The 26,271-nt window shown below is 47.6% G+C and overlaps 1 protein-coding gene across 1 annotated transcript in view; it reads right to left on the bottom strand.

Moving 5' to 3' along the window:
• Nucleotides 1-13,094: 13,094 nt before the first annotated feature.
• The window catches only part of Bco1 (beta-carotene oxygenase 1), a 29,776-nt gene continuing 16,599 nt past the window's right edge, over nucleotides 13,095-26,271 (bottom strand). The window contains exons 8-11 of the mRNA XM_013012777.1: nucleotides 20,590-20,695; nucleotides 17,508-17,602; nucleotides 16,366-16,477; nucleotides 13,095-13,840 (exon numbers count right to left, since the gene is read on the bottom strand). Of these exons, the coding sequence (XP_012868231.1) occupies nucleotides 13,611-13,840; nucleotides 16,366-16,477; nucleotides 17,508-17,602; nucleotides 20,590-20,695 (543 nt within the window). The 3' untranslated portion in view covers nucleotides 13,095-13,610. The remainder of the gene's footprint in view (nucleotides 13,841-16,365; nucleotides 16,478-17,507; nucleotides 17,603-20,589; nucleotides 20,696-26,271) is intronic.

Below are 26,271 nucleotides of genomic sequence, written 5' to 3'. Positions count from 1 at the left end.
CCTGGGCAGGAAAGTCAATGAGACTCTTTTTTTTTTTTTTGGTCAGTCGGGTGGGGAGGTGGAGGCCTGAACTCTCGGTCTGGACGCTGTCCCTCAGCTCTTCAGCTCAAGGCTAGCACTCTATCACTTGAGTGCCACTTCTGGCCTTTTCTGCTTATGTGGTGCTGAGGAATTGAACCCAGGGCCTCATGTTTCATGCGTGCAAGGCAGGCACTATACCACTGAGCCACCTTCCCAGCCCATCAGTGAGACTCATCTTCAATTAACCACCAGAAAACTGGAAGTGGTGCTGTGAATCAAGTGGTAGAGAGCTAGCTTTGAGTTGAAGAGCTCAGGGACAGCGCCCAGGTCCAGAGTTCAAGATCCACAACGGACAAATAAATAAATAATGACGGTAGATTGTGGGCTTAATCTTCTCCTTGATACCTGCCCTGTGACCCTGGTGCAGCTCACACTCCTTTCTCCAAGTTGACACTGCTGTGGCAGGACATTGACTGTAGTGAGCTCCATGTCACCTGCTAACACGGCGTTTATTGTATCCTGCATGATTGCCAGGGCCCAAGTATTGGCACACAGGCTCACTGTCAATTGGATGGATGGAAGGAGTGAAAAAGTGTGAATACCAAGCCCTTTATAAATGTTTTCAGTCTTATATTCTCTAATTTGTGGGGTTATTTTTCAACTGGGCTGTTTGGGAAGTAAAAAGAATGGCACATATTTTTATCTCTACTTTATATAAATATGTGATAAGTATTTTTTTTTTTTGCCAGTCATGGGGCCTGAACTCTGGGTCTGGGCGCTGTCCCTCAGCTCTTCAGCTGAAGGCTAGCTCTCTACCACTCAAGCCATAGCACCACTTCCGACTTTTCTGCTTATGTGGGGCTGAGGAATTGAACCCGGGGCCTCAGGCATGCACTATACCACTGAGCCACCTTCCCAGCCCTGTGATAAGTACTTATTAATTGCTTGGACTGCTGATCCACTCTTCAAATGTCAAATGCTCCCACTATGAATTTTGGAGCTCCCCTAACAGAATCATGGTCAGGTAAACCAATTAACCCAGAATGGGAGGTTGCCTTGTGGAAGCAGGCCCTTCCTGGTGGAGATGAATCTTCTCGGTTGTTTTGATGGAAGGAAGGAATGAGATGACCTGGGCTTATAGACAGACAGTGTCAGGAGGAATGGAGTCGATGGCTGGAGAGGCTCCGCTGTGGCATAGGACACGCTGTGTGTGTGTGTGTGTGTGTGTGTGTGCGTGCGCACGTGTGCACGGGCAAACGCGTGTGCCAGTCCTGAGGCTTAAACTCAGGGCCTGGGTGCTGTCCCTGAGCTTTCATGCTCAAGGCTAACATGTTACCACTTGAGCTCCACTTCTGGCTCTTTTTTTGGGGGGGTGGGCAGTCCTGGGGCTTGAACTCTTGGCCTTGGCACTGTTCCTGGACACTTTTTTGCTCAAGGCTAATGCTCTACCACTTTGAGCCACAGCACCACTTCCAGATTTCTGGTGGCTAATTGGAGATGAGCCTCACGGATTTTCCTGCCTAGGCTGGCTTTGAAACTGAAGCCTCAGATCTCAGCCTTCTGAGTACTAGGATTACAGGTGTGAGTCACTGACACCTGGCCCACTTCTGGCTGTTTTGGTGGTTAATTGGATATAACAGTTTCACAGACTTTCCTGCCCAGGCTGGCTTCAAATCATGATCCTCAGATCTCAGCCTCCCAAGTAGCAAGAATTACAAGCAAGAGCCACCAGTGCCCAGTCACAGGATATTTTTAACAGCACCTCACTGCTTCTGGTATTCCCCACCACTCCATCTACTCGGTGAACTCTTAGTCATCCTTTGAAGCCCAGCTCAAACAGGACCTTCAGGAAACCTCCTTGTACCTTCCCAGGATAGAGTGGGAAAGCGTGTCTATATTGTCCTTGCCGAGTGGCTGGAACTTACTGGTTTGTGAATCTTTGCTGAACTGTGAGCTCCTCTCGGGTAGGAGCTGTGGTGTTGCCAACCAGGTTTCCAGGGGCTTAGGCAGTGCCTGGTGCTCAGAAAGTACCCCAGCTGCTTTGCACAAATTAGGTGAATAGGATGTGGGGTGTCTGAGTAGAAGGCAGGTGGGCATTGTCAGGAACGGAGAGATACGTACCCCTCCACCCCTGTGTGGGCAAAGCATCCAGCGAGGCTGATCTAACCATTTTTTTTTTAATGAGATTCTGAAAATCCAGTTCTGTATGTTGACAACATTAGCAACTAGTCCTGTATAGAGGAAAAAGTAGCTTCACTCTGCAGAGAGGAGCTGGCTTGTGTGTTCTCAGAAGTAATCAGAAGCCCCCACTGGGTCTGTTGAAAAGGCAAGCCAAAGGATGCTAGGTTGCCAGGGAAGAGTGTCCAGGGGAGCTTGGGTGCCGTGGGGCAGGAAGAGGTTCTGCAGGGGAGGAACGGCACCGTGGGAGCCACTCCTGTCCAGCTACTTTGCAGCCTTCCTCAAATCTTGCTCAAACTGAGCCGCCCTTGGTATTATTTATGACCATCAGCACGGTGGGTATGATGTTATTGTTTCCCGACATTCCGTGGGTATCAGATATCAGCTGCCATTGTGAAACAGGTCTGCAGAGATCCGATAGCAGCCTGCCAGTTTCAGTCTCTGATGACAACACGGAAGCTCCCGGGTCTGAGGACCACAGAGGATGCTTCAAGAGGCAACATCACCCTTACAAGTAGGAAAAAATAGGAGCTGAACGTGAGAAGCACCTGTCTAGCAAGCACAAGGCCCTGAGTTCAAACCCAGTGCTGTCAACAAAGAAAGACATGAAACCCATTTCCATTGGTCATGAAAAAATGAGTCCTTGAGAGAAGTACATCCTTGAAAGTGTGTGCTTTTATTTTTAAAAGTGAAACTGTTGGAGAGTTCTAGTACATTAAATACTGGAATGCAAAAAGAAACTAGTCAGAAAGTGTTGGAGGAAGATGTAATCTCATGGGTTCACCTTTGTGCAGACAAAACCAGAAGGGGACATGCCAGGAGCAAAAGGCTCAGTCAAGGTTACAGGTATGACCTTGAAAGAACAAAATAAACGGAGGACTTCTTCCTTCCAGCCCTGTAAGCTTTTTCACAACACCACGTTGACTTTTCATAAACAATCATTTTGGTTGAGACAGTCTCTTCTGATTCATTATAAGGTAGTCTGCAGACGTTTTATTGGGTAAATCTGTCATTTGTCCAAATCTATATATAGTTCTTTTCTTTCCGAAAAATGTAAACTGCTGAGTCAAACAGAGAACATCTCAGTATTTCCAAGGCTTGAGGGTTGAGTCAGTGCTCTTCACAGCCCTCAGAAAAGCATCTCAGGAACCAGGGAATGAATGAAATGGCAATGAAGTTTCATGAAAGGTACTGCCTCTCTCCATGCTGTATCCTCTTCAATATACAACCATTTGCTCTTCCTTGAATAGCCCTAGTGTATACCCAACCTCAAGGCCTTTGCACTGGCTATTTCTCAATCTGGGAGTCTGTTCACATTTTTTAAATTAATTTTAATTTTATTGTCAAGATGATATGCATAGGGGTTACAGCTACATAAGGTAGTGAATATATTTCTTGTCAAACTTGTTACCCCTTCCCTCATTTTTCTTCCACTCTCCCTCCCAATCCCTGCCCCGCCACCCCCTCCAGGAGCTTTTTTTTTTTTTCTGTTGAGCTCTACCATCTGTTCACATTCTTATAACTTGCTTTCATTCTACTTAAATGAGAGCTCAGCTAGCACCCTTCTAGATAATGCCTCCCTTTATCCTGTTTCATTTTTTCATTACATTTAATTACTATCTAAAATTACATATATTTGTCTGTGTATTACCTGTCTGCTCTGATGACAGCACAGGTATTTATGCAGCTCCACAGGGTTTATTTTTCTGTGTATTGCTAGACTCTAAGATGATGTCTACAATAATAGTATGTGTTCAATAAATGTTGAATGAATGAATGAATGAGCGATCTGTTTCCCGAACCTTTCCATCTCTTGTTGCCTAACCTAACTATGACAGAACCAACTTGGAAGATTGTGAACTATTAAAAGTGTGTTGAAGGACCAGAAGTGGAATGTTCAAACCTTAAACTAACAGCTCTGGGCATAGATGAGCTGTTTTCAAATGGGTCCAGTGCCAGAATTATGCCCTGCCCCCTGTTGAAGATTGGATTTTAAGGTTAATTTTGAGGACTTCTTTAGCACACATATGTATAGACAAACTTTTTTTTTTTGCCAGTCCTGGGGCTTGAACTCAGGGCCCGGGCACTGTCCCTGAGCTCAAGGCTAGCACTCTACCACTTGAGCCACAGTGCCATTACTGGCTTTTTCTGTTTAGGTGGTACTGAGGAATCAAACCCAGGGCTTCATGCATGCTAAGCAAGCACTCTACCACTAAGCCACATTCCCAGCCCTAAACAAACATTTAGAAGAGGATTTTCTTCTAGTCTGTGGTTTATCTTTTTGTTCTGTAAGTGGTGTCTTTGATGAACAGACATTTTAATGAAGCTCAATTTATTGATTTTGCCTTTTGTGTCTGGTGCATTTGTATTCTGTTTAAGAAATCCTGTGATCAAGACATCTTCCTGTGTTTTCTTCTAGAATTTTTTCCCCTTTCCCTTCCACTCAGGTCTGTGATTCTCCTGAGCTGTATAACATTTTTTTTTCAACCCAGCTCAATATTCACTTCTTCAGAGACCTCTAAATACGAATTCATCATTCATTCATTGAACCAAAGTTTTCAGCACCTACCAGAAGCCAGGCACTTGCGGGAGACCACAAGCAATTAAGGTCAGCACTTGATTGAAGGAACTAATTAGCTACTAGGGAAGGAGTGGGCTTGAAGATAAACGCTATCTAGGAAGCGTTAATTTAGTTGGAAAAGATGATGTGGCCTGCTTGTTCAAATATTCTGTCCAGGGTAATCTTGAACAGAGAAGATTATATTCCCCTGCACACCAGCCACCTTGTCCTTAACAACCTCCATGGGTGCCCATTTTCTTCAGGTGGAAGTCCAAGTTCCTGCCTTTGACCTGTCTCACATCCGGGGCCTCCTCTCACCTCATCACCCACATCCCCGCCAACCTCCCGCACCAGCCCACCCGAGCCCCTGAATGGAAGGAGCCAACTTGACAAGCTTGCTCTGGATGCCTGCTTTGCCCTCCTGGGTGGCTCCTTCTCCAAGGCTTTGGTGCCTGGACACTCCATTCGCTGCCCTCCACGTCAGTCACCTCTGCAGAGCCCCTCCCACTCGGCTCCTTTCTGTCTCACTGGAATCAGATTGTCAGGTTCAAGTCCTGCTCCTGCCACTTTCCAGCTCTCTGACTCTGGCAGTTAAGCAGATCTTTTGAGCTTTCAGCCTGTCACAAGGCAGAACTCCAACCCCTGCTCCCTGCAGCCTTGCACGGGATGGATGGATGGATGGATGGATGGATGGATGGATGGATGGATGGATGGATGGATGGATGGATGGAAGTATCCAGGCACAATTAATTGATCAGTGCAGGTGTAGCATGTGCTAAGTGTGTGTACACGGTAAACTGTATCTTGAAAAGACACAGTTCTACCTGTCTTGCGGATGACATTTATCTCTTTATATATGGAGGTCACTGACTTACTTTTCCTGGAATAACTGTTTCTGCTAATGGTTCATTTGTGGAGCTCTTCCTCATGCCAGTCCCAACTAGTCCTTGCAAGCCACCCACCTATAAGCCCTGTCTCTTAGAGAGGTGAGCCCTGTCTCTGGCTGATGTCCTCAGCTAAAGAGTGGAGGAGGCAGGATTTTGGGTCCTTGTTTTCTTTGCAGAATTTGGGACCTGTCACGGCTGGTGGCCTCTTTCCTGGCATCCTTGCCACCCACACAGTGGTCTTGGTTAGTATTTGGTGAATGTTTGAATCTAAGAGACCCAGAACAAGCCTGGGTTTCTCTGGACTGTCAAAGTTCTGAATGTGACCCTCCAATTAATCAGAGGCCAAGAGCGGGCAGGAAGATAGCATCTGGGCAGGGGACTGTTTTCAACCTTTCCCTCTTGGGAAATGGTGGTTTCAACATCAATAATTTGTACTTGGTGGCTCCAAGGCGTGATCTTTAATTGACAAGGCTGCCTTTCCAGAGGAACTGGTTGTCACTTTTCACAAAATTTGCCCTATTTAATGAAGCTTTTGCTTGGGTGTCTACTCACCTACCAGTTCTTCTATGGCTTTAGCACAGTCCTAAGCTGTTGAAATAACCATGTGTTCCAAGGGGCTTGAGAAGATCATCTTCAAGAAGATTCTGGAAGCTTGGCCTCTCCAGCTCCACTGTAAATTTATGGAGAACAGAGAACATCAAATCTCTCCTGGCACGTGAGGCATGGAGACAGGAAGTCAACAAGCCATTGCCAAGTTCACCATCTGAGGACTTACATCATACTGGGCACTGGGCTAGGCCTTGGGAGGGAGAAAGAAAGGAGCCTGAGATCCAAATCTTGTCTCCAAGATTCACATCTTCTCAAAACCAACCCAAGAGACAAGGCTCAAACATAAGCCACAAACAACTGATTTGGATCAGATGGGGTGTAGGGTAGATACACCCTTTCCCAAGACTAGTGGGGAAATTGCTTTAATATTAAAATAAACATGAGGGAAGGGGGGATAAGGAAGAGTTCATAGAGGTGGTAAATTTTATGTGAGTTAATTATATTCTTGGATGGAACTATCACATAGAACCCCCTTTGCGCAAAATATATACTAGTGAAACCAAGTTATAATGCAGAAAATCAAGTATGGAATGGCAGGGTCTATGCTGCAACACATGAATTCACTTTATAGTAGGCTCTGTGTGTGCCCACCTCCTCTGGGCCCCTTCTTGTGCGTCATCAGAGCATCTTGATGCATGATGTTGACAAATACTGACATGGCTCACAACTGGACTTTCAATTCTGTTTTTCCACCACCCAGTGCTATGGTGACTTCCATCAGTTGCCTGAATGTACTTCTTTTTTTTTAATGTGTGTGTGTGCATGAGGATTAGTGTTTTTGTGTGTGTGTGTGTGTGTATGTGTGTGTGTGTATGCATCTTGTCACATGGTAATTGTGAGAAGAAATGTTTATGGATTTCAAATGAATGGATGGGACAGAGAGCCAGACGATCTATCACCACATAGCCAAAAAAAGTTTATCTTCCCTTTATCATTAATACATTGTAATTCTATTTCATCTTGTACCCTCAAATCAAAAAATGAAATCTTGTACACCACAATCAAAGGAACCAAAGTTTTGTCTCTGTTTCACCTGTGAGGAAAAATTGAAGCCACAAGAAAGCATCCCAGGGCTGCCATAGATTCCTGGTCTTTCAAGACTATGAGAGACTCAATCTACGTTGTTGTAAAGCATTATGAAGTTTTGATCTTTTGTTTTATCTTTTGTTTGCTCCTGTGAAATGCTTCTGCCTGGTGTGACTTGTCAGTGTGGGTAAACTCTTATTATTATTATTGTTATTACAATAAGAAAGCTCAGTCCCTGCCCTGACCTGAGAGGATATACAAACAATGTGCACATAGCTGTCCCTCCCACAGGAATTCCAATGGCAAGTCTGGGGCCTCTTGTCTGCCTGAACCAAATGACAGATGGAAGAACACCAAGGTGACCTTCAGGTATCCCAGTCCCAAAGTCACCTGCAGTAGGGGCAAGGGTTGGAGGTACAGAGAGCTAGGCTACCTCCACTCCTATTGGAACACAGTGGCTGCATTTGCCCTGCGGAAACACTGGTAAATCCCAGAGGCTGTATATCTGAATTGAGCATAGACATTGTAGACAGAAAAGGGTCCATGTCGAGGACCCTGGGAATGCAGACCGGAAGTTGCTTGAATCTCCATTCCAGGAAGCTGTGGGAAGTACCACTGACTGAGGCTTCCATCTTGGATTGTGGTCAGAACAAAGCCTTCCTGGGTCCAGCAGAGAGCTAGCCTGCAGTTGCTTCTTGTAAATGAATGAAATATTTTGAGAGAAGGACAGATTCCTACCTAATCTTCTACCTGAAGGATCTGTCAACCCCAAAGTTGACTTTTAGACTTGGACAACTAGATACCCTTATGCAAAAGAAATAAGATCTCTACCTTACGTTAGGTACATAAATTAACTCAAAGTAAGCCATAGGTCTAACTGCCAAAACTGTAAAATTCTGAGATGGCATGGAAATAATTCTTTATGACCATGAATTAAACAGTGGTTTCTTTTATACCAAAAGCACAGGTAATAACTTCATGTGAATTTTTAAAACTTATATTCTTCAAGAAAGTGAAAAATCTATTTATGGAATAAGACAGAGTATTTGAAAAATCACTTATGTACAAAGTTACAACCATAATATGTAAAGAACTATTGCAGTTCATCAATAATTACTCCAGTGACAAAGTAGCAAAGGGATTGGGGCAATGGTGGTCCCAGCTGCTATGCCTAGTCAGGAGGTTTGGGATCTGGAGGATGGTGGTTCAAGGCCAGCTCAGATAGTAAATTTTGCTAGACTCTATCTCCAAAACAAGCAGTAAAAATCAGGACTGGAGGCTGGGCAATGGAGGCTCATGCCTGTAATTCTATCTACTCGGGAGGCTAAAATCTGAAGACTGCAGTCTGAAGCCAGCCCAGGCACAAAAATCCATGAAACTCTTATCCCCAATTAACCACTAAAAACCCATGAGTAGAGCTATAGCTCAAGTGGTAGAGCACTAGCCTTGAGGAAAACAAACAAACAAAATCTCATGGGCAGTATATACGTCCAGAGTTCAAGCCCCAGGATTGGCACCAAAAAGCAGGACTGGAGGTGTGACTCAAGTGGTAGAGCACCAAGCAAGCAAGCTCAGTGCCCTGAGTATAAACCCCAGTAGTAGCAAGGCTGCTGCCAGTTCTTGATTGTCTTTGAAGTTGCTACTGGCTATTTCTCTCCAGATTACACCAGTTCCACTTCTTACTTCAGGGCAGTTCCACTGGGGAAGGGGGTAAGTCACCTGAAACCATATAGAATTTAGTATTCAAGAATTTATCTTCAGCTCCAGTCCCAGGATTTAAGCCCAAACCTTTGGACTTTCAAGAAAATACCCTAAAATTTATTTTTCTATTCCTTAGATTAGAAATTCTAAGTTGAAAAACTTAGCCAAAGAAAATAAACCACCTGGCCAGGCAGGTCCTGGTGGCTCACGCCTGTCATCCTAGCTACTCAGGAGGTTGAGATCTGAGGATCATGGTTTGAAGTCAGCCAGGACAGGAAAGTCCATGAAACTCTTATCAGGACAGGAAAGTCCATGAAACTCTTATCTCCAATAAACCACTAGAAAACCGGAACTGGTGCTGTGGCTCTAGTGGTAGAGCACTAACCTTGAGCTGAAGAGCTGAGGGACAGCTCCCAAGTCCAGAGTTCAAGCCTCATGATTGATGGGAGGGTGGGGGAAGGGGGTGGTGGGGAGAAAGAAAGAAGAGAGGAAATCACCTGCATGTGTAGCAGGGGATGAACTCAGGAATTTCAGGCCCCAAAGTGACTCATGGGGCTTTATTTATAATGGTCAAAAATGGGAAAGAACCACAGTAGAGCATGCCCATTTAAAGAATTTAATAACTGAGAAAATACTTGCATGATAATATGAAGTATTAAAGGTAGATTATAAGCTACAAGCTGGTGGGTGTGTTATAAACAGATCACTTACCTGTAGACTATACACTGGGCCAAATACTGTAACAAAACCACACCAGAAAGGTATCAGGGGATTTCTTTGGGGAGGAGGGAGGGGACTCTGGGTCTTCCTTTACCTTTGGTCCTGACCCTTAGCTTCACCTCCACCTGCAAGGAGCAGCCCTTGGTGGCTACTACCTCTGGCCAATCAGGCAGCTCCAGAAATCCCACCCCCAGGAAGCCTGTCCTAACTACCAGGAAGGAGGAAGTCTTGCTCATTCTCAGAGGACACAGTGCTCCCACATCTCTCCTTGTTGTTCTTTGTGTCTGTGAAAATATCCTCCCTTTGCTGGGGCTTGACCTCAAAGGAGGCTTCCTGATGTGGCCCTGTGTGATTCTCTACGTGGTCTCTGAGTCTAAACTTCCGGGGGAGGTTGGAGTGTGGGGTCCCCACATCTCAGTACTCTTGGTTGAGGATGGTGATGGCTTTTCAGTCTACACATGCTGCTTTGCAACAAGGAAAACTGCATTTGGCCCCTTAAAAAAAGAAGGGATCAGCTGGGCGCCAGTGGCTCACGCCTGTCATCCTAGCTACTCAGGAGGCTGAGATCTGAGGATCACGGTTCAAAGTTCCGGGCAAGGAAAGTCCATGAAACTCTTGTCTCCAATAAGCCACCAGAAAACTGGAAGTGGCGCTGTAGCTCAAGTAGTAGAGCACTGGCCTTGGACTGAAGAGCTGAGGGACAGTGCCCAGGCCCAGAGTTAAGGCCCCACGACCGACAAAAAAAAAAAAAAGAAAAGAAAAAAGAAGGCATCAAAGGTGCTTTGTGACTGGGCTAGTAACCTTTTTCAAGGCATAAGTGCTATGCCAGTAACTTTGGTCCAGGGGAAATGAATGAGTGTGAATTTAGATTTTCCCTGTGTTGCTTTGCCCACATATCTAGCTTATCCTCTTAGAGCAACCTTTGGTTGGAAATGGAATGATCAGACATTTGAGGGCCTACCATGCACCTGACAGTCTGATCTTAGAACACTCATGAAATGCTATGGCTCAATCAAAGCTGTAAACAAACCCAGAGTGATTTTTTTTTCCCCTACAGAGCTTCCTGGTCCCACAAGCAGCATAAACAAGGAAGGCTCAGAGGAGAAGACGGATGGAGCTATAGCTCCTGCCAGAAAGGATCATACATCATAGCTCTTACTCTGGATTGTCTGTATATGTACAAAATGGAATGGAATCCAGGACCCAGACGAATTGAACAGTTGGCTGAGACCTTTCTGATTTTGAAATTGAGAATACAAGACTTAGTATTGCCAGTCTCCCTCATCAGTCTGGCATTCTATCTGTCATCTTAAGGTAAAGAAAGCACGGACATAATTTTCTTCCCTGCAGTACTGCACCCATCTTCACAAGTAGTTCTGGGTTTGGTTTGGCAATCACGCTTGCTTAGAAAAGAGGTGGGAGGCACCCTGGCATTCCACCCTCCCCTCAAATATTTAGAGTAGATAATGGGTGTGTGAGTGACCTCCACATTTGTCAGTTCTCTTCCATTCCAACCACCAATGGCAGGCCTCCACCATGTTCTTTTAGGCCTCCATTAGGGTTGATATTTCCCTCAATCCAGCTTCTCAAGGCTGGAGTTGCAAAGAGTCCCACAGGAAGAGTAACTGGTCTTTGTTTGTACCACCATGGTGTGGGTTTTTGTTGACTATACACTGAGCGTGAGGTGGGGATGCTGATGAAAGGGTTTGTGAGGGCGGCAGAGAAGGAAGAGGGAGCTCAGGGCCAGGCCGGAGGGTCACTGGGTTCTCTGTGGATTCAGCTCCTAGGAGACGTTCAGTGAGGAACTGAGCAGTTAAATCTGCTTGCTGGAGAGAACGCATTCATTCAACAATTATTTGAGTGCCTGTATTACAGATACTGAGGATAAAAGAGCACACAACTGGGGGAATGTGAAAAGAATTCTTCTATATGAGAAAACGCAATCCTAAAAGGCTAACACAGTGTAAACCCATTTATCTAACACGTGCAAAATGATATTTTACCAGTGGTGCTTCACAGAGATTAGGGATGAGAGGGGGTTAGTGGAAGGTAGGTGTGGTTATAAGAAAACAACGGGAGGGACTCAGTATCTTGACAGGCCATGAATACAGGCACCTATCACTTTGATACAAGTGATCACATCGTCTATAACTATACACACACAATGTGTGTACAAGTAAAAGGGGAACTCTGAATATAATTGATGGATGGTGTCTCCAGCGTCAAATCCTTCTTGATGTCATACACTATAGTTTTTCAGAATGTCACTACTAGGGAAAACTGGGTAATGTTGACTTTAGAGTTTCCTGGATTGTTGGTCACAGAATTATCTTAGCAATTCCAATTGTAAAACAACTAAGCCTGTTTGCTGTTGGCTGATGCCTATAATCCTGAATACTCAGAAGGCTGAGACCTGAGGATCACAGTTCGAAGCCAGGCCAGGTAGAAAAGTATTTGAGACTCTTATCTCCAATGAATCACCAAAAATCCAGACGTGGAGGTGTGGTTCAAGTGATAGAGTACCATCCTTGAGCACAAAAGCTAAGGGTGAGTACAGGGTCCTGAGTTCAAGCCCCAGTATTGGCACAAACAAACAAGAGTAACCACAACAAAACTAACTTTCTGGTCTAATGGAATCTACATTTTAGTGGAAGGCAAGTATGGTTTGATGGTAGTTACAGGGCAAAAGTCAAGGTCATCCTGGCCATCTCTCCCCTTCTCTCCCCACTTAGTCTCCTTCACTTCCCATCCTTGAGACACTGAATCTTTCCTGATGACTAAATGGAATTCAGACTCAGTAAGTGGGGGAGGAGAACAGGTGGCGTCAGAGCTTGGACCCTGGCTGCCTCCGTCCCATGACATGGGTTTTATGATTGGGAATTATTCAGTCTGCTTTGGCTTATTGAGCTCATGCTCTAGGTACCTACTAGACTTTTGGATGAGACTCAGATGTCTGTGGGGGTCCCGGTTATAAAGTAGGACCCCACATGGCCTGTTCCTAATCTCCCGTATTTCCACCTTGCTCTGAGACCCACCATCTCCTTCTACTCTGCTCCCACACCTGGTCCATCTTGGCCCCATATACAGCTGGAGGAATGTCCCTTCCTATCAGACACAGAAGTAGCTAACTGGTCTGGCTTTTGGGAGCAGGCAAAACTTCTTCATGCCAGCTCTGGTTGTGGTCCTCAATCCCTGATTCTGACATTTGTGCCACAGCTCATCAAGCTAATACCCAGCACGGTCACTCCTCTTGAAAAGGGAGAGCCCCACAGCGGTCTGACCACGCAGCAGAACGCTGTGCTGGCCACAGACCCATCAAGTCCTGCAGCTCCTCCTTGACGACCTTAGAACTTCAGAGAATGAAGCCACGTAAAAATAAAAGAAGGTCTGGACAGACTTGAAAGTTTTTATTCTTTTCTGTTACGCTGTGTCTTGCAGGGAATGACCACAAAGCAGCCTGCCTTCCTGACCACATAACTTACGAACAGGGAGGGCAGGCTGAGAAAGCTACAATGCCACACCCATGGTTTAGTCCATTAGAGCAGAGAGGAGAGCAGCAAAGAGGAGCAGGGGGAAATATTTATATGTCTTGTCTCTGATGTCTGTGGATGCTTATTCTAAGAACAGAGGTAAGATGATTTAACACCATTTCAGACGCGTCGTCTTTAAAGGAAAGGGACTTTCATAGAAGTGCTAGATCTAGCCCGGAAGATGTAGAATTTGAAGCTTTAGCTGTTTTTTGGTTTCTACAGCCAAACTGAAACACAGGAAGCAGCTGGCTTCTCACCATGGGCTCCTCACAGCGCCCGAGGGAAGAAGAATCACAAAATGAAATGCACAGTCAGTCAGCAGAGCTGGGCATCGTTACCCTGATGCTCTTCTCCCAGGGCCTGAGCCCAGCCGGCTCCTCAGGCCTGGGAGGCTGCGTGGTGGTCTGCAGCCGTGTCCTGCTGTGCCTTGGAAGGGGACTGATGTCTTGTGTCCCAGTCTGTATCCGGGACAAACAAGCCATGGAGGTCCAGGTGCATCTCCACAGCAACAGAGGCGCGAGCCAATTCCGTAAAACTTTTGGCATCCAGGATAAGCAGAAAAGGAGGCTTTTGGGGATCAGTGGAAACAATGGCTGATAAGATAACTCCTTTGGGAAACAAAAAGAGATACTTTAGTCTTTTCCTTTCTCCCCGCCTCCCTTTTTTTTGGTTGGTTGTGGGGCTTGAACTCGGCCTGGGTGCTGTCTCTCAGCTCTTCAGCTCAAGGCAAGCCTTCTACCACTTGATCCACAGTGCCACTTCCAGTTTTCTGGTGGTTTATTGGAGATAAGAGTCTCACACACTTTTCTGCCCAGTGTGGCTTTGAACCACAATCCTCAGATCTCAGCCTCCTGAGTAGTTAGTATTACAGGCGTGAGCCACTGACGCCCGGCCTCTTCTCTCTTCTTTCTTCTTTCCTCCCTTCCCTCCCTCACTCCCTCTCCTTTTTCCTTCCTTCCTTCCTTCTTGTGGGAATGGAGCCCAAGACCCTCAGCTCTACAAACAGAATCTTCATAAGAATACAGTGGCTCACGCCTGTCATCCTACCTCCTCAGGAAGCTGAGATCTGAGGATCATGGTTCAAAGCCAACCTGAGCAGGAAAATTACCAAAAAAAAAGTCGCAAGTGGTGCTGTGGCTCAAGTGGTAGAGCATTAGCAAAAGAAGCTCAGGGACAGTGCTCAGGCCCTGAGTTCAAGCCGCAGGACTGACCAAAAAAAAAAAAAAAAAGAATAGCCATGTATCCTTGTTCCCTCTGAACTCATGGGTCTAATTTGCGCAAGAGATAGGAGAATGTGATAATTGTGTGAGGGAACTAGGGGTCAGAAGATCTGGATCAAGCCCTGGCTGTACCCTTCCCTGTGCCTCTTTGAACCTCAGTCTCTATCTCTGCCCAGTGAGGAGGATCTGCAGGGTGGACTCATAAATTGTAAGTGCCTCACAATTGTCACATGTACTGAAGATTTTCCTACTCGATGATAATCAGCCTGGGCATGCCCTCAGGACAATCCCGGTCCTTTAGCTGAATTCTTTGTGAGCTACGCGGCACTTGATTGTTTTTTGGGGTAGTATTGGGGTTTGCGCTCAGGCTGTCGAGCTTGCAGGCCGGGGCTCGACCAGTTGTGTCACACTCCCAGCCCACCACGTGGCATGCGAGTGAGTCCAATCCACCTGTTCCATCTGCAGCAACACGGGAGCCCAGCTTTCCCTCTGTGAGATGAGAGTGCTCTCAGTGCTCGGTGCTCATTCTCGAGACAGGCAGAGGGTTAATGACATCGTGTATGCATGTTCAGAACAAATGGCTGAGATTCCTTCCCTAGGCTCCTGGCTCCTAGTGTGCTTGAGCACAGCTGAAGTCAGACTGGCCCGTGTTCAAATCCCACCTCTGTACCTACGGGCTGTGTGACCTTGGCAGGATCTCTCACCACCAGCCTTCCCTTGCCAAGACAAGGGTCACACTTCCTCTTCATGGAGAGAATGTACGGGAAGTCCCTGCCCAGCCTCCGCAGGGATTTATGCCAATGCCCCCCCACCCCCGCCCGCCATGGAGATGGCAGTGACACCAGCCAGCATGCCAGGCCACAGTCAGCAGGAAGACAGGCCAGGTGGAAAACCACTCCTTCCCAGCTGAGGGAAGAAGCTGGCAGGCTCCGAGGGGCAGCCCTGCCTCTGCTGCAGGTGTGGACAACCCCATGGGTGGCTTGGCAGGGCTGCGTCTCCACCCATGGTTCTTGTTAGCTGCCTTGGCATCCCCTGGGCTGCGGGCAGGGTATTTCTGAGGCCAAAGGACAATGTAGAAACCCACAGCATTTCTAGGGGCTTCCATGAGATGTGTACACACTTAGAAGTGAGTTGGTTAGAAGTCTGAAGCCAGCCATTGCACCAGATTTAAAAATGGAGCCTCGACATTGGGTGAGAGTTTGGTGGCACCGAGTGGGAGAAGTGACACTGAAAAGGGTCTTTGTGCAGAAAAGAATTTAGCCTTGATGAAAGACAGGCCTCGCCCTTGTACTGGGGCGTCCCCTCTAATCTTCTGGAGGTCCTACCCAAGAGGCTTTGGTTCACTGGAGGCTTCCGGCCATGTCAGATAGTCCAGCCTCCACTGGGCCTTATGGGGGAGTCATGGGCCACATACATGGTCTCAGCTCAACCTCTGTGGGGGAGGTTGAAGACTGAAGGCCACCCAGGTCCTCACGACCAAGCCTCAGTAAAATCCTTGGATCTGAGGCTCTGGGTGGGCATCTTTGGCTAGAAGTCCCTTGTTAGCACTACCTACGATGCCATTCAGAAAAGGGTGGCTGGGCTCCAGGCCTGGTCTCTCCTGGACCCTGCCCTGAGGGCTTTCTTCCTACTGCTGATTTGCATCTGTATCATTCTACTGCAACCAGCCTTTGCCTTCATTGTAATGGCTTCCCAGGAGCTCTGTGAGTCCTCCCAGCCGTAGAACCTGAGGTGGTACCGCAGACCCTCAGACTTGCTACTGATGTCAGAGTGGTCTTGGAATCTCCTAACGGGCAGCCTTGACTCGGACACACCCGGACTCCATAGCCGGTGCCCCCAGCTGTGCAGTGCCCACCAACAAGGCCCATGTTGGGGGGAGAGGGGGGGGTCAGGAGCAGGGAGCAGAGTCTTACCGTCATCCTCGTCCTTGGCACCTGGCGTGGGCACAAACAGGGGTTCCGCGGGCCAGCAGCTCTCCTCGCCCCATTTTAAGGAGGACTTTGTGCGAATGTCATATTTTAGTATCTGTGCATCCAGAGAAGAGAAGCATGCGATCACTTGTCTGAGAAAAGGAAGGCATGAAGGCCACAGAGGGGTGAAGATGCCAAACTCAGTCTTTTGATGTCAGCCCCAAATGATATCTGCCTCTGATCAGCTCAGTCACACACAGAACAACAGTGACTTCCTTCTACTTCCGACACAAAACTACAGAGCTGAGACTGCACACCGAGTTTCAGGAAAAGCCTGAACTCAGCTGCCATTTGCCGCTACACTGCAATGTTTCCTGTTGACTGACTGTGGTTTTAATACCAGCTATTCAAGCAGAAGACAAAGCCTTCGTTGCTCTAAAAAGTGAAAGCCTGTCTGGGGGAGGTGGTTCAGAGGTACAGCCCTCGTCTAGAATGCACCAGGTCCTGGTTTGGTCCCTCAGCACCATCACCACCCCCGCCCCCAGTGCAAGTCCTCAGGCCTCTCTAAAGCTCTCCTGGTCCTTTTCCCTTGGGGTGTAGGATTAGTGGGGAGCGGCTTGGGGTGTGTGCATGCGTAGGTGGGAGCCTTCTACATTTCTGCCTAGTTCGCATTTTTCACATGAGGATTTATTTGAAAATGCAGATGTTAGGGAAAAGCCAGCACTGTAGCGCACCTCACGCCCCACTGAGACATAGCAAGTATTGACCTGGAGGAGCTTGAAAACCAAATCCATCCTCTACAGCACACTGCTCCAGAGTGTGGTAGTCTCTGGAAGGCAGAACTGGGATTCCTCATGGCAACTTGTATATCCTTGGTGCCAACTCAGTGTGGCACACAGTTGGTACCCAATAAATTAATCAGAAATGAAGAAATGCATGTGTGAACTCCAATCAGGTCTTCTCCATGGGCTTCACCTCCCTCTCTTAGATGGCTCACCATTGTGTCAGATGCACACCCAAATTGCCCTCCTCCTGTGCACTCCTTTTGGATCAAGTCCACCAGTATCAAAAGGTGAGAATTCAGTTTTCCAGACAGAAAAGATATTGTTGTGGAGTGAGCCATCTATAAGCACAGGGCTCCATACCTTGGTTGGGATTGGACTCCACTGAACCTCAGCAGCATAGATATACCGGTATGGCTTTCCATTGTGAGCGTAATTGATCTGAGGGAGCTCCAGGCCTGGAGAGAAATGAGAAAGGATGAAGCCCTATCACCAAGATGAGAAAGGTTGGTCTGGGAAGGTGGCTCAGCGGTAGAGCGCTTGCCTTGCATGCATGAGGCCCTGGGTTTAATTCCTCAGCACCACATAAGCAAAAAGAAAAAAGCCGGACGTGGTGCTGTGGCTCAAGTGGTAGAGCGCTAGCCTTGAGCTGAACAGCTGAGGGACAGCGCCCAGGCCCAGAGTTCAGGCCCCACGACCGGACACACATACACACACACACACACACACACACACACACACACACACAAAGGTGAGAAAGGTACCTGGCTTCACACCTGGCTGGGCCTCCATTCCATGGAAATGGGCCCTAGCAGGGTCTCCTGACCTTCATTCAGCCCATATTGCATCAAAGGGGGTCAAAGACAGGGGAGGGGCCCTCTGATAATGACCTTGGCTCTGTTAGAAGGTTCAGAAGCAAGGTGCTATAGTCCTGGGTTTTTAACTATATAAACATCTGTAATTATCCCAGATAGAAATCAAACAGAATTGCAAGACTAAAATCAGAGGCTACTGCAATTTTTTAAAAAGCTCTTTTAAAAAAGGAGCGTGCATGCACACACACACACACACACACACACACACACACACACACACACACATGCATGTGGAGATGTGAAGGAAGGAATATCAATGGGGACTATGAATGCATTTGATGAATTTTACTATAAGATAGCATTATGGTAAAATAATGCTTACAAAGGATTTTGAAAAAACCTAGGCGAGTGCCAATACCTAAGGTGACATATTAAAAGCTCAGGTTATAATTATCTCCATATTGTTATAAATGGAGAAAAGAGTTCAGCGGCCCTGCTGGACTGAAAACTGCTGCATCGTTTTTATATTATAGAATCTAGGTTTCTTATGACACAAAACTTGCATTAAGCTTGTTACTTTCATCACTGAAAAATGAATGCACTTTTGCATGCAAATATGTTCACATTTGCATATGCCTGTGGTATCTAGGGGAATTTCTGAGTCTGAGTACTGAAGTCAAACTACTTGTCTGTCTCATGACATATTCCAGTAGCCAGAACCAATTCTTGGCAAAGAGACAATGTCCAAGAAAAGAGGTCTCTTCCTAAGAGACCCCAAGGTATAGTGGTTGTTGGGCTCAAGCTAGCGGTGGGGTGGGGGGAAGGGCAGGAAATAGATGACTGGGACAGGAAGGAGTTCTAGGAGAAACTGGGAACTGGTCCAGGTGAACATCAGGAGGAAGGCAGACTGCTCACACTGAGAGAAGATGCAGGCTAGGGGTGAAGCTCAGTGGTAGAGCACTTCCTCTAACACAGACAGACAGACAGACAGACAGACACACACACACAGAATGAAAAAGAAGAGGAGTCCATTAGTTTTAAGGCAGGCCTGGAATTGAGATCTATACCTTTACTTCTAAAGACTCACACATACTTGAACCCCTCCCCCCCACCCCGCCCTGCCCCCACCAGAATTGGTCAGCGGATGAGATGCCACTAACAGAGGTAGATGTTTCCCAGCAAACTTGAGGTTGTCCTGGCAGAGTCCCCAGGACTGGTGTCCTTTGGGACATCGGAGCCTGGCCCAGGGCAGCAACATGGTGGATGCTTGGTTTAATCCATACCCTGGGGCATGTGTGATCGAGGAGTGCCCATCTAGCACACATGAGGCCCTGAGTTCAAGTTCCAGCACTGCAAAAGCCAAGCCAAACCAAGCTTCCCATCACCTCTATGAGGCTATACAGCCACTCAAGCCCATGAACACAAGGCCGGCCTGAGCAAGCAGCAAGTCCCTGTCTCAAAGACAAAAGCAATCCACATGTGACTCCCCAGTGAGAAAGCCCTGCGTAAGGGCATTCTGTCTACACTGTATTTCTTTTGCGGTTATCAAGACATGGTTTCACTACGTATTCCAGGCTGGCCTAGAACCCAAAATCTTCCTGCTTCAGTGCTAGAATTATAGGTGTACACCACCATGCTGGCTCACTCTGTACTTCTAAAACCCATCTAGTCCAGATTTATTTATTGAGGTATATTACTTCATTGTGACATTTCCAAACATGTATATATTCAATCATGTTCACCTCTCTATTCAATTATTCATGCTTTTTCCTTTTCTTTTCGTCAGTCCTGGGGCTTGAACTCTGGGCCTGGGCGCTGTTCCTTAGCTCTTCAGCTCAAGGCGAGCGCTCTACCACTTGAGCCACAGTGCCACTTCCGGTTTTTTGGTGGTTTATTGGAGATAAGAGTCTCACGGACTTTCCTGCCCGGGCTGGCTTTGAACCTTGATCCTCAGATCTTAGCCTTCTGAGTAGCTAGGATGACAGGCATGAAGTTCCCGGCTTCAATTATTCATTCTTATCATTTCCTTTTTGACAGTTTTTATGTTATGCCCGACTATGCTGTGTGGCTGATACGTTGCGCTCAGAAACGCAGCCCCCATGGGACAGCAGCGAGGCCTAGGGACATTTCCGCTCCAGTGCAGTGACGCTGGTTCTGGCCCCCACTCAGGGCAGGAGGACTGGGTGCTTCCTGAGCACCCTCCAGTGCTCAGGACAGGAAACTATCCGGCCCCAAAGTCTGCAGAGCCCAGGCTGCGCAGTCCCTCCCATGGGCCTGGCTTCTGTTGGGGGGAGGGGCCACTCTGCATGGAAGCCAGCATCCTCCCGCCTCCCCACCCCTACTTTTCCACTCTGTAGAATAAGGCCAAGGACATTGGGCTATGTAGAGATAGAACAGGAAGCTCTCACAGCAGTTCACAGCCATTAGCAGATGACATCTGTAAGGGTCATGTGGGCCAAGGAGCAGAGAGATATTAGGAGCTACCAGAAAGAGAGAGGTCCCCAAGTGCTTTTCCTTGGGGTTCCGAGAGCCCCCTGTCCATGCATGGAGGAGGGTTATGGAGAGGCCTTGAGGGGGGGTCTCCTTTAAATCCCTTGGGACCTCAGTGAAGGGAGAGAGGGCCACTGTACCTTCATAAAGCAATTCCGGCTGGCAGTAGACATGATCGTCTTTTTCCTTCATGGCGGTCGCTCGTGTAGATGTTGCTCTGATTAAATTTGAGCCCACTTCAGCATTCTGCAAAGAATCAGTTTTTTAAAAAAAGAAAGAAAGAGAAAGGAAGAAAGAAAGAAAAGGAAAACCTTATTTGTAGGAAGCCTGCGCTGCATTTAAAATGCATTAGCAGACATCATCTTGCTTGGCTTTCCATTAGCCAGAGGAAGCAGCTATTTTATTGGTGGTATTCTTATTCTCAGCTAAAGCTACGAGGACTGGCAAATTAAGGTGACTACTGGAAGGTCACGTCCTGGTGGGCGGTGGAGCCAGGGCACCTAGACCTGGACTCTTCCTCCGAGCTGCTCTGTCCCTCCCAGGGAAAATGAATGTGCTCAGGAGAGCAAGTTCTCACTTTTTAAACATTGGGTGACTCACCTAGAGAAGCCAGCAGCAGCCATTAAAAGGTGTTTATAAAGAGTGGACAGTAACATCAGAGATGGTTATGATATAAAACTGAATAAAGCATCAGAATAAATTGTACATGCATCTTAGCTCAACCACATGAACAAAAGAATTACATCGAAAGGAGTCTGGGAGGTATTCACCAACTATTAATGATACAGCCGGCGGTGAAGATGGACCCTTGCATCCTTTTCTGTACTTCTCTCTGTGTTCAGGCTTTTCCCCATGAGTATGTGTGCATAGCTATATACACATATATGTACATATACTATATGTGTATGTGTATATCACTGCTGAAACAAACATGAGATAAAGCATATTTGGGAGGAAAAACAGCTTACGGGGGCAGACTTTAGCCTTAAGTGTCAATGAGACTTTGCTCTGTTCAGTATCTCACAGTCATGGCTTTTCCCCAAGGGGAGGGGGAAGGATGAACTATGTGTTGAACGAGGACTATTTCCTGTCCCACACCCCCAGTACTAATCACGGGACTTGGAGCAAGTCAGCCTGTTGTAGTTCCTTCCGTGTCTAATGAGGATCGCAATGGTAGGTGCCTCTTCCTGTTACTATGAACATGAAACTCAAACACCCCCAGCAATGTGTTACAGGAGTGCCTGGCTGAGTGTGAGCTGCTTGTGTTGAGAGTGACCTCTTCATTCTCACACAGTACCTCTCTTAGGGTTGGGGGATACCTTCTAGGTATCTAAAGTACAGACAGCTCTGAATCCTGTGTATAGGCACGGAGAGGCACAGTATAGCTTCAATAAGAGACAGCTATGAGATGGCTAACAGACGGGTAGTGCACACAGAACGGAAATGCTGGGAAAGGCCAGGCTTCACATCACTCAGAACAGTAGGAAATTTAAAGCAGAGGAATTGTTTTGGCATTTATCATCAAATATTTTTGGACCACAATTGGTGGTGGATTGCTGAAACTGTAGAAAGCAAGAGTGGCTAAATGGGGGGGCATATCACTATATTAATAGTTCTGTCTCATTTAAATTTTTCTCTATGTACCATATTTTCTCAAATGGTTTTTATAGTTCAAACCAACCTCTTTTTTTTTTTTTGCCAGTCCTGGGGCTTGAACTCAGGGCCTGGGTGCTGTCCCTGAGCTGCTTTTGCTCAAGGCTAGCGCTCTATCACGTGAGCCACAGCTCCACTTCCAGCTTTTTCTGTGTATGTGGTACTGAGGAACCCAGGGCTTCATGCATGCTAGGCAAGCACTCTACCACTGAGCCACATTCCCAGCCCCAAAACCAACCTCTTTTAATGATAAAGGATTTGTTTTTTCTTTCTTTCTTTTTTTTTTTTGTCAGTCATGGGGTTTGAACTCTGGGCCTAGGCACTGTCCCTTAGCTCTTTAGCTTAAGGCTAGCACTCTACCACTTTGAGCCATAGCACCACTTCTGGCTTTTTCTGCTTATGTGTTGCTGAAGAATCGAACCCGGGGCCTCATGCATTCAAGGCAAGCGCTCTACCACTGAGCCACCTTCCCAGCCCCAGGATTTGTTTTTTTTAATTAGTGGGGCTTGAACTTGGCCTAAACAGGGTCTTTTCTTGGGGCGGGGTGTGTGTGTGGGGGTGTGTGTGTGTGGGAGGGCTGGGGTTGGGGAGGGAAAGTTTACTGCCTCCTGGTGGTTGAACTGGTTCATAGCTCAATTTACAGAAGAGGAAACTGAGGACCAGGGGAATTAAGGCTGGGCTCAGGCCTTTGTACGGCAATTCTGGTGCCCAGAAGCAAGAACATTTTAGACAGAAGGTGAATCAAGGGCAAAGGCCCGAGGTTGGCTTGCTCCATGCTACAGGTCTCAGCTCATATATCCCTGTCCGAATCTACATTTGTCCCAAGCTTTAATCATCCCCCCGCCCTTTTTAAGGTACAAGACGGGAATTTGAGCTTGGTACACCTACTGCGGCTTTTGCTCATTGGCTAGCACTCTACCAACTGACTGGGAAACCCCTGATCAGCTCCTTTATGAAGATGGATCTTCCACCTCCTTTCCTCCCTCTCTCCCTCTCTCTCCCTTTCCTCCTTCCCCCTCCCCTCTCTTTCTCTCTTGCTCTTTTTGTTACTGGGGTTTGAACTCAGGCCCTCCTACTCTCTAGGCAAGCATTTTACCACTTGAGCCATGACCCTAGTCCTTTGGTTTTTAGTTATTTTCTGATAGGGTCTTGGTACCTTTGCTCTGGGCTGGCTTTGGACCATCCTCCTACTGCATCATCCTCCCATGTATCTGGCAAAACAGGCACCATGCCCATGAGATGGAGGTCTTATGAACTTTTGGCCTAGTCTGGCCTTGAGTCACGATCCTCCTATCTCCACCTCCAGAATGACCAGGATTATAGGTGTGAGCCACTGTGCCTGGCCAGCTGTAATCTTCTTTATGCCTCTCTTCTCCATGAAGGCTGATACCAGAGTGCCCAGCTCACTGCACCTAGGGAGTGAGTGTGGGAGTGAGCGTCCCTTCACTGGCGAAGGGCAGAGTGCATGCTTTGTAGGCTGTCTGTAAGGTTCAATGAAGTAAATGCCTGAATGAAGCAGCCTGGCATCCTGCAGTGTCTTAACAACAGAAACTCTCAGTGCCCTGCCTGCACAGTTGTGGGAGGCCCTTCCCAGAGCCTCCCCGGCACATGACAGCCACAGGCCCCTGGGCATGTCCCAGCCTCGATTCTCAGGGAGTTGGTCTCCAGATCCACCTTCTAGCTGCAGCCTGAAACTGGTCAGACTGGTTGAAGGATAAACTGAATTTTTCCACACACAGCAGTAATGGACACATTCAGCTGCTTCTGGTAGCCAATGTGCTCAGCTTCGGAGAGAAATCACTGCCTAGCCAGACTACATCAAGAGCTCCGAGGGGAAGCAGTAAGCTCAGAAATGCGTATGGAACCTGACTTCATGGCTTTCTGGGTGACTGTGAGCAGAGCCCAAGACCTCTGAGTCTGCTTCTCTGTCTGTAGAGTAGGTCACTTCCGCCAGGTCTGAGGATTTGGGTTAGTACCAAATGAAATCATGCTGGTCTAGGGCCTGACACCCGGCAGTGAGTGACTGTCAGAATTCAAATCCTGACTGAAATCCATGAGTAATTGTTTAAAGTTAGGCAAGCTACTTTCTCTCTCACCTTCAGGCGTGGAGGTAGAAAATAGCACAGAGAATGTCAGGCACAGTGGCTCATGCTTATAATTCTAGCTGCCCAGGAGGCAAAGTTTGGAAGGCTTATGGCTAGCGGCCAGTTTGGGCAAACGGTCATCAAGACCCCCATTTCAGAAAATAAGCTGGGTGTGTTGGTGCGTGTCTGCCATCCCAGTTAGGCGGGCGGGAGGAGTAGGTAGAGGGATTGAGGTCTGAGGTGGGCTGTGCACAAAAAACACAATACCTTATCTGAAAAATAAAGCAAGAAAGGGCTGAAGACTGGACTCAAGGGATAGAGTACTTTCCCAGGGAGTGTAAAGTCCTGAGTTTAAACCTTAGTACTGCTAAAACAAAAACAAAAGCAAAAATAGAAACAAATAAGAGAGAGACAGAGAGAGAAAGAGAAAGAGAGGGAGAGAGAAAGAAAGAAAGAAAGAGGGAGAGAGAAAGAGGGAGAGAGAGAGAAAGAAAGAGATTGGGAAAGGAAGGAAGGGAGAAGGGAGGGAGGGAAGGGAGGGAAGGAAGCAAGGAAAGAAGGAAGGAAGGAAAAAGAGAAAGAGAATAAAAAGAACTCAGGGAGTTGAAATGTGAGTTAGCAAAGCACTTGTCAATTCCTAAAATTTTCAGGACCTAAGTTCTAGCACAAAGATGGCAGCAAATTATGACACACATCTCTCTAACTCAGACACTGCTATGCTACCAAATCACACAACCATCCAGTATAGCAACCACGAGCCACGGGTGACTATTCCAACTACCTAAAATAACATGAAGCACAAGGAAGAATTTGATGCTTCAGCTACACCAACCACACCTCAAGCATCTAGAGCCCAGACAGCTACTGTAACGGACAGAACATTCCAGCAATACAAGGGTTCTAATGCACAGGCTGGTCTGGGAGGAGAAGTGTGAATTGAGAAGTCTAGGACCCCTGGGGGGGTCCCAAGGCCCAGCCTCTGTCACCTGCCCCCCTCATTTCTTATGTGAGCCTCCATCCCTGGCTGCATGGAACCTCCCCAGCCAGCCGGCCCAGCTCGCGGGCACACCAGGGGCAGAGTCTGCCTTAGGGGGGCGGAGGCAGACCTACAGTAGTCTGGGGTCCCAGGTCCTAGCACATGGGTGAGCTGGCAGTGGGGAGACACCCTTTCTGGTGGACCCAGCCTGCGACTCTGTGATCTTTCTCTCTCTCTGAAGCAGGGGCCATGCTGGAGGTAGCTTTGGAAGCTAGCTCAGGGCCTCCAAAGTGACAATGCCAGAGCAGTGGCCTCAGAGGAGGGAGAAGACAGGTATTTATCTAACACAGCGCCTGACACATAATGCGCTATCCATAGATGGCAGCTTTACTTATGCTCATGCCCTCATTTGGAGACAAGACCCCAAATGTCCTGACCCAGGAGTGAAGACATGGACTGTAGTCCCAGCATGCCTCTCCCCACAGCAGCCTCTTACACGTGGACGTTGAACACTCTGCAGGCCACCTTCAAGGCAGCCGTGGTGCCTGTTGGGAGGAGGGCAGGGCAGCGGCCCTGCTGTCTGTACATGCCCACGGTCCTCTCTGCTGCTCCTCCTCCCTCTGAGCCCTGCCTTAGACACCCATGCCGCCCTACAGAAACTGCCAAGGTGCCCAGGGCCCTGTCACCCCACCTTCCTCTGGCCCCAGCTGGACCAACTGCAGAGGACTGGGGTGGCAGTCAGCAGGGCCCGACTTCTGGGTTTAAGCCTAATCATCTGTCCTCTGGAAATCTCTGCTCACCCTGGATATAGTCCAAATGCAAAAGGCAGCCCTGTGTCCTCCTGGAGACCTTGTTTCATGGTTTCCTTTCATTCATTCATTAATCGTTCATTCATTCCCAGTGTTTGATTGCCTAACCACGACTTCTGCATGCAGGGTGGCCTGATGCTAAAGACAGAGCCCCCTCCACACTGCGTGGAGCCGGGGCTTGAGCAGAAGGAGGAGACTGAGCAAGTCTGGCATGCTGAAGGTGGAGAAGCCATGGTGGAGATGGTGCCACGGAGACACAGGCTTGAGAGGATGAAGAACCGGCGAGGCCCTGAGCTTCTC

The sequence above is a fragment of the Dipodomys ordii genome, unplaced genomic scaffold, assembly GCF_000151885.1.
Source record: "Dipodomys ordii isolate 6190 unplaced genomic scaffold, Dord_2.0 Scaffold18, whole genome shotgun sequence".
Taxonomy (NCBI): domain Eukaryota; kingdom Metazoa; phylum Chordata; class Mammalia; order Rodentia; family Heteromyidae; genus Dipodomys; species Dipodomys ordii.
The sequence above is the reverse complement of the archived record's forward strand: the minus strand, read 5'-3'. Positions and strand labels throughout refer to the sequence as shown.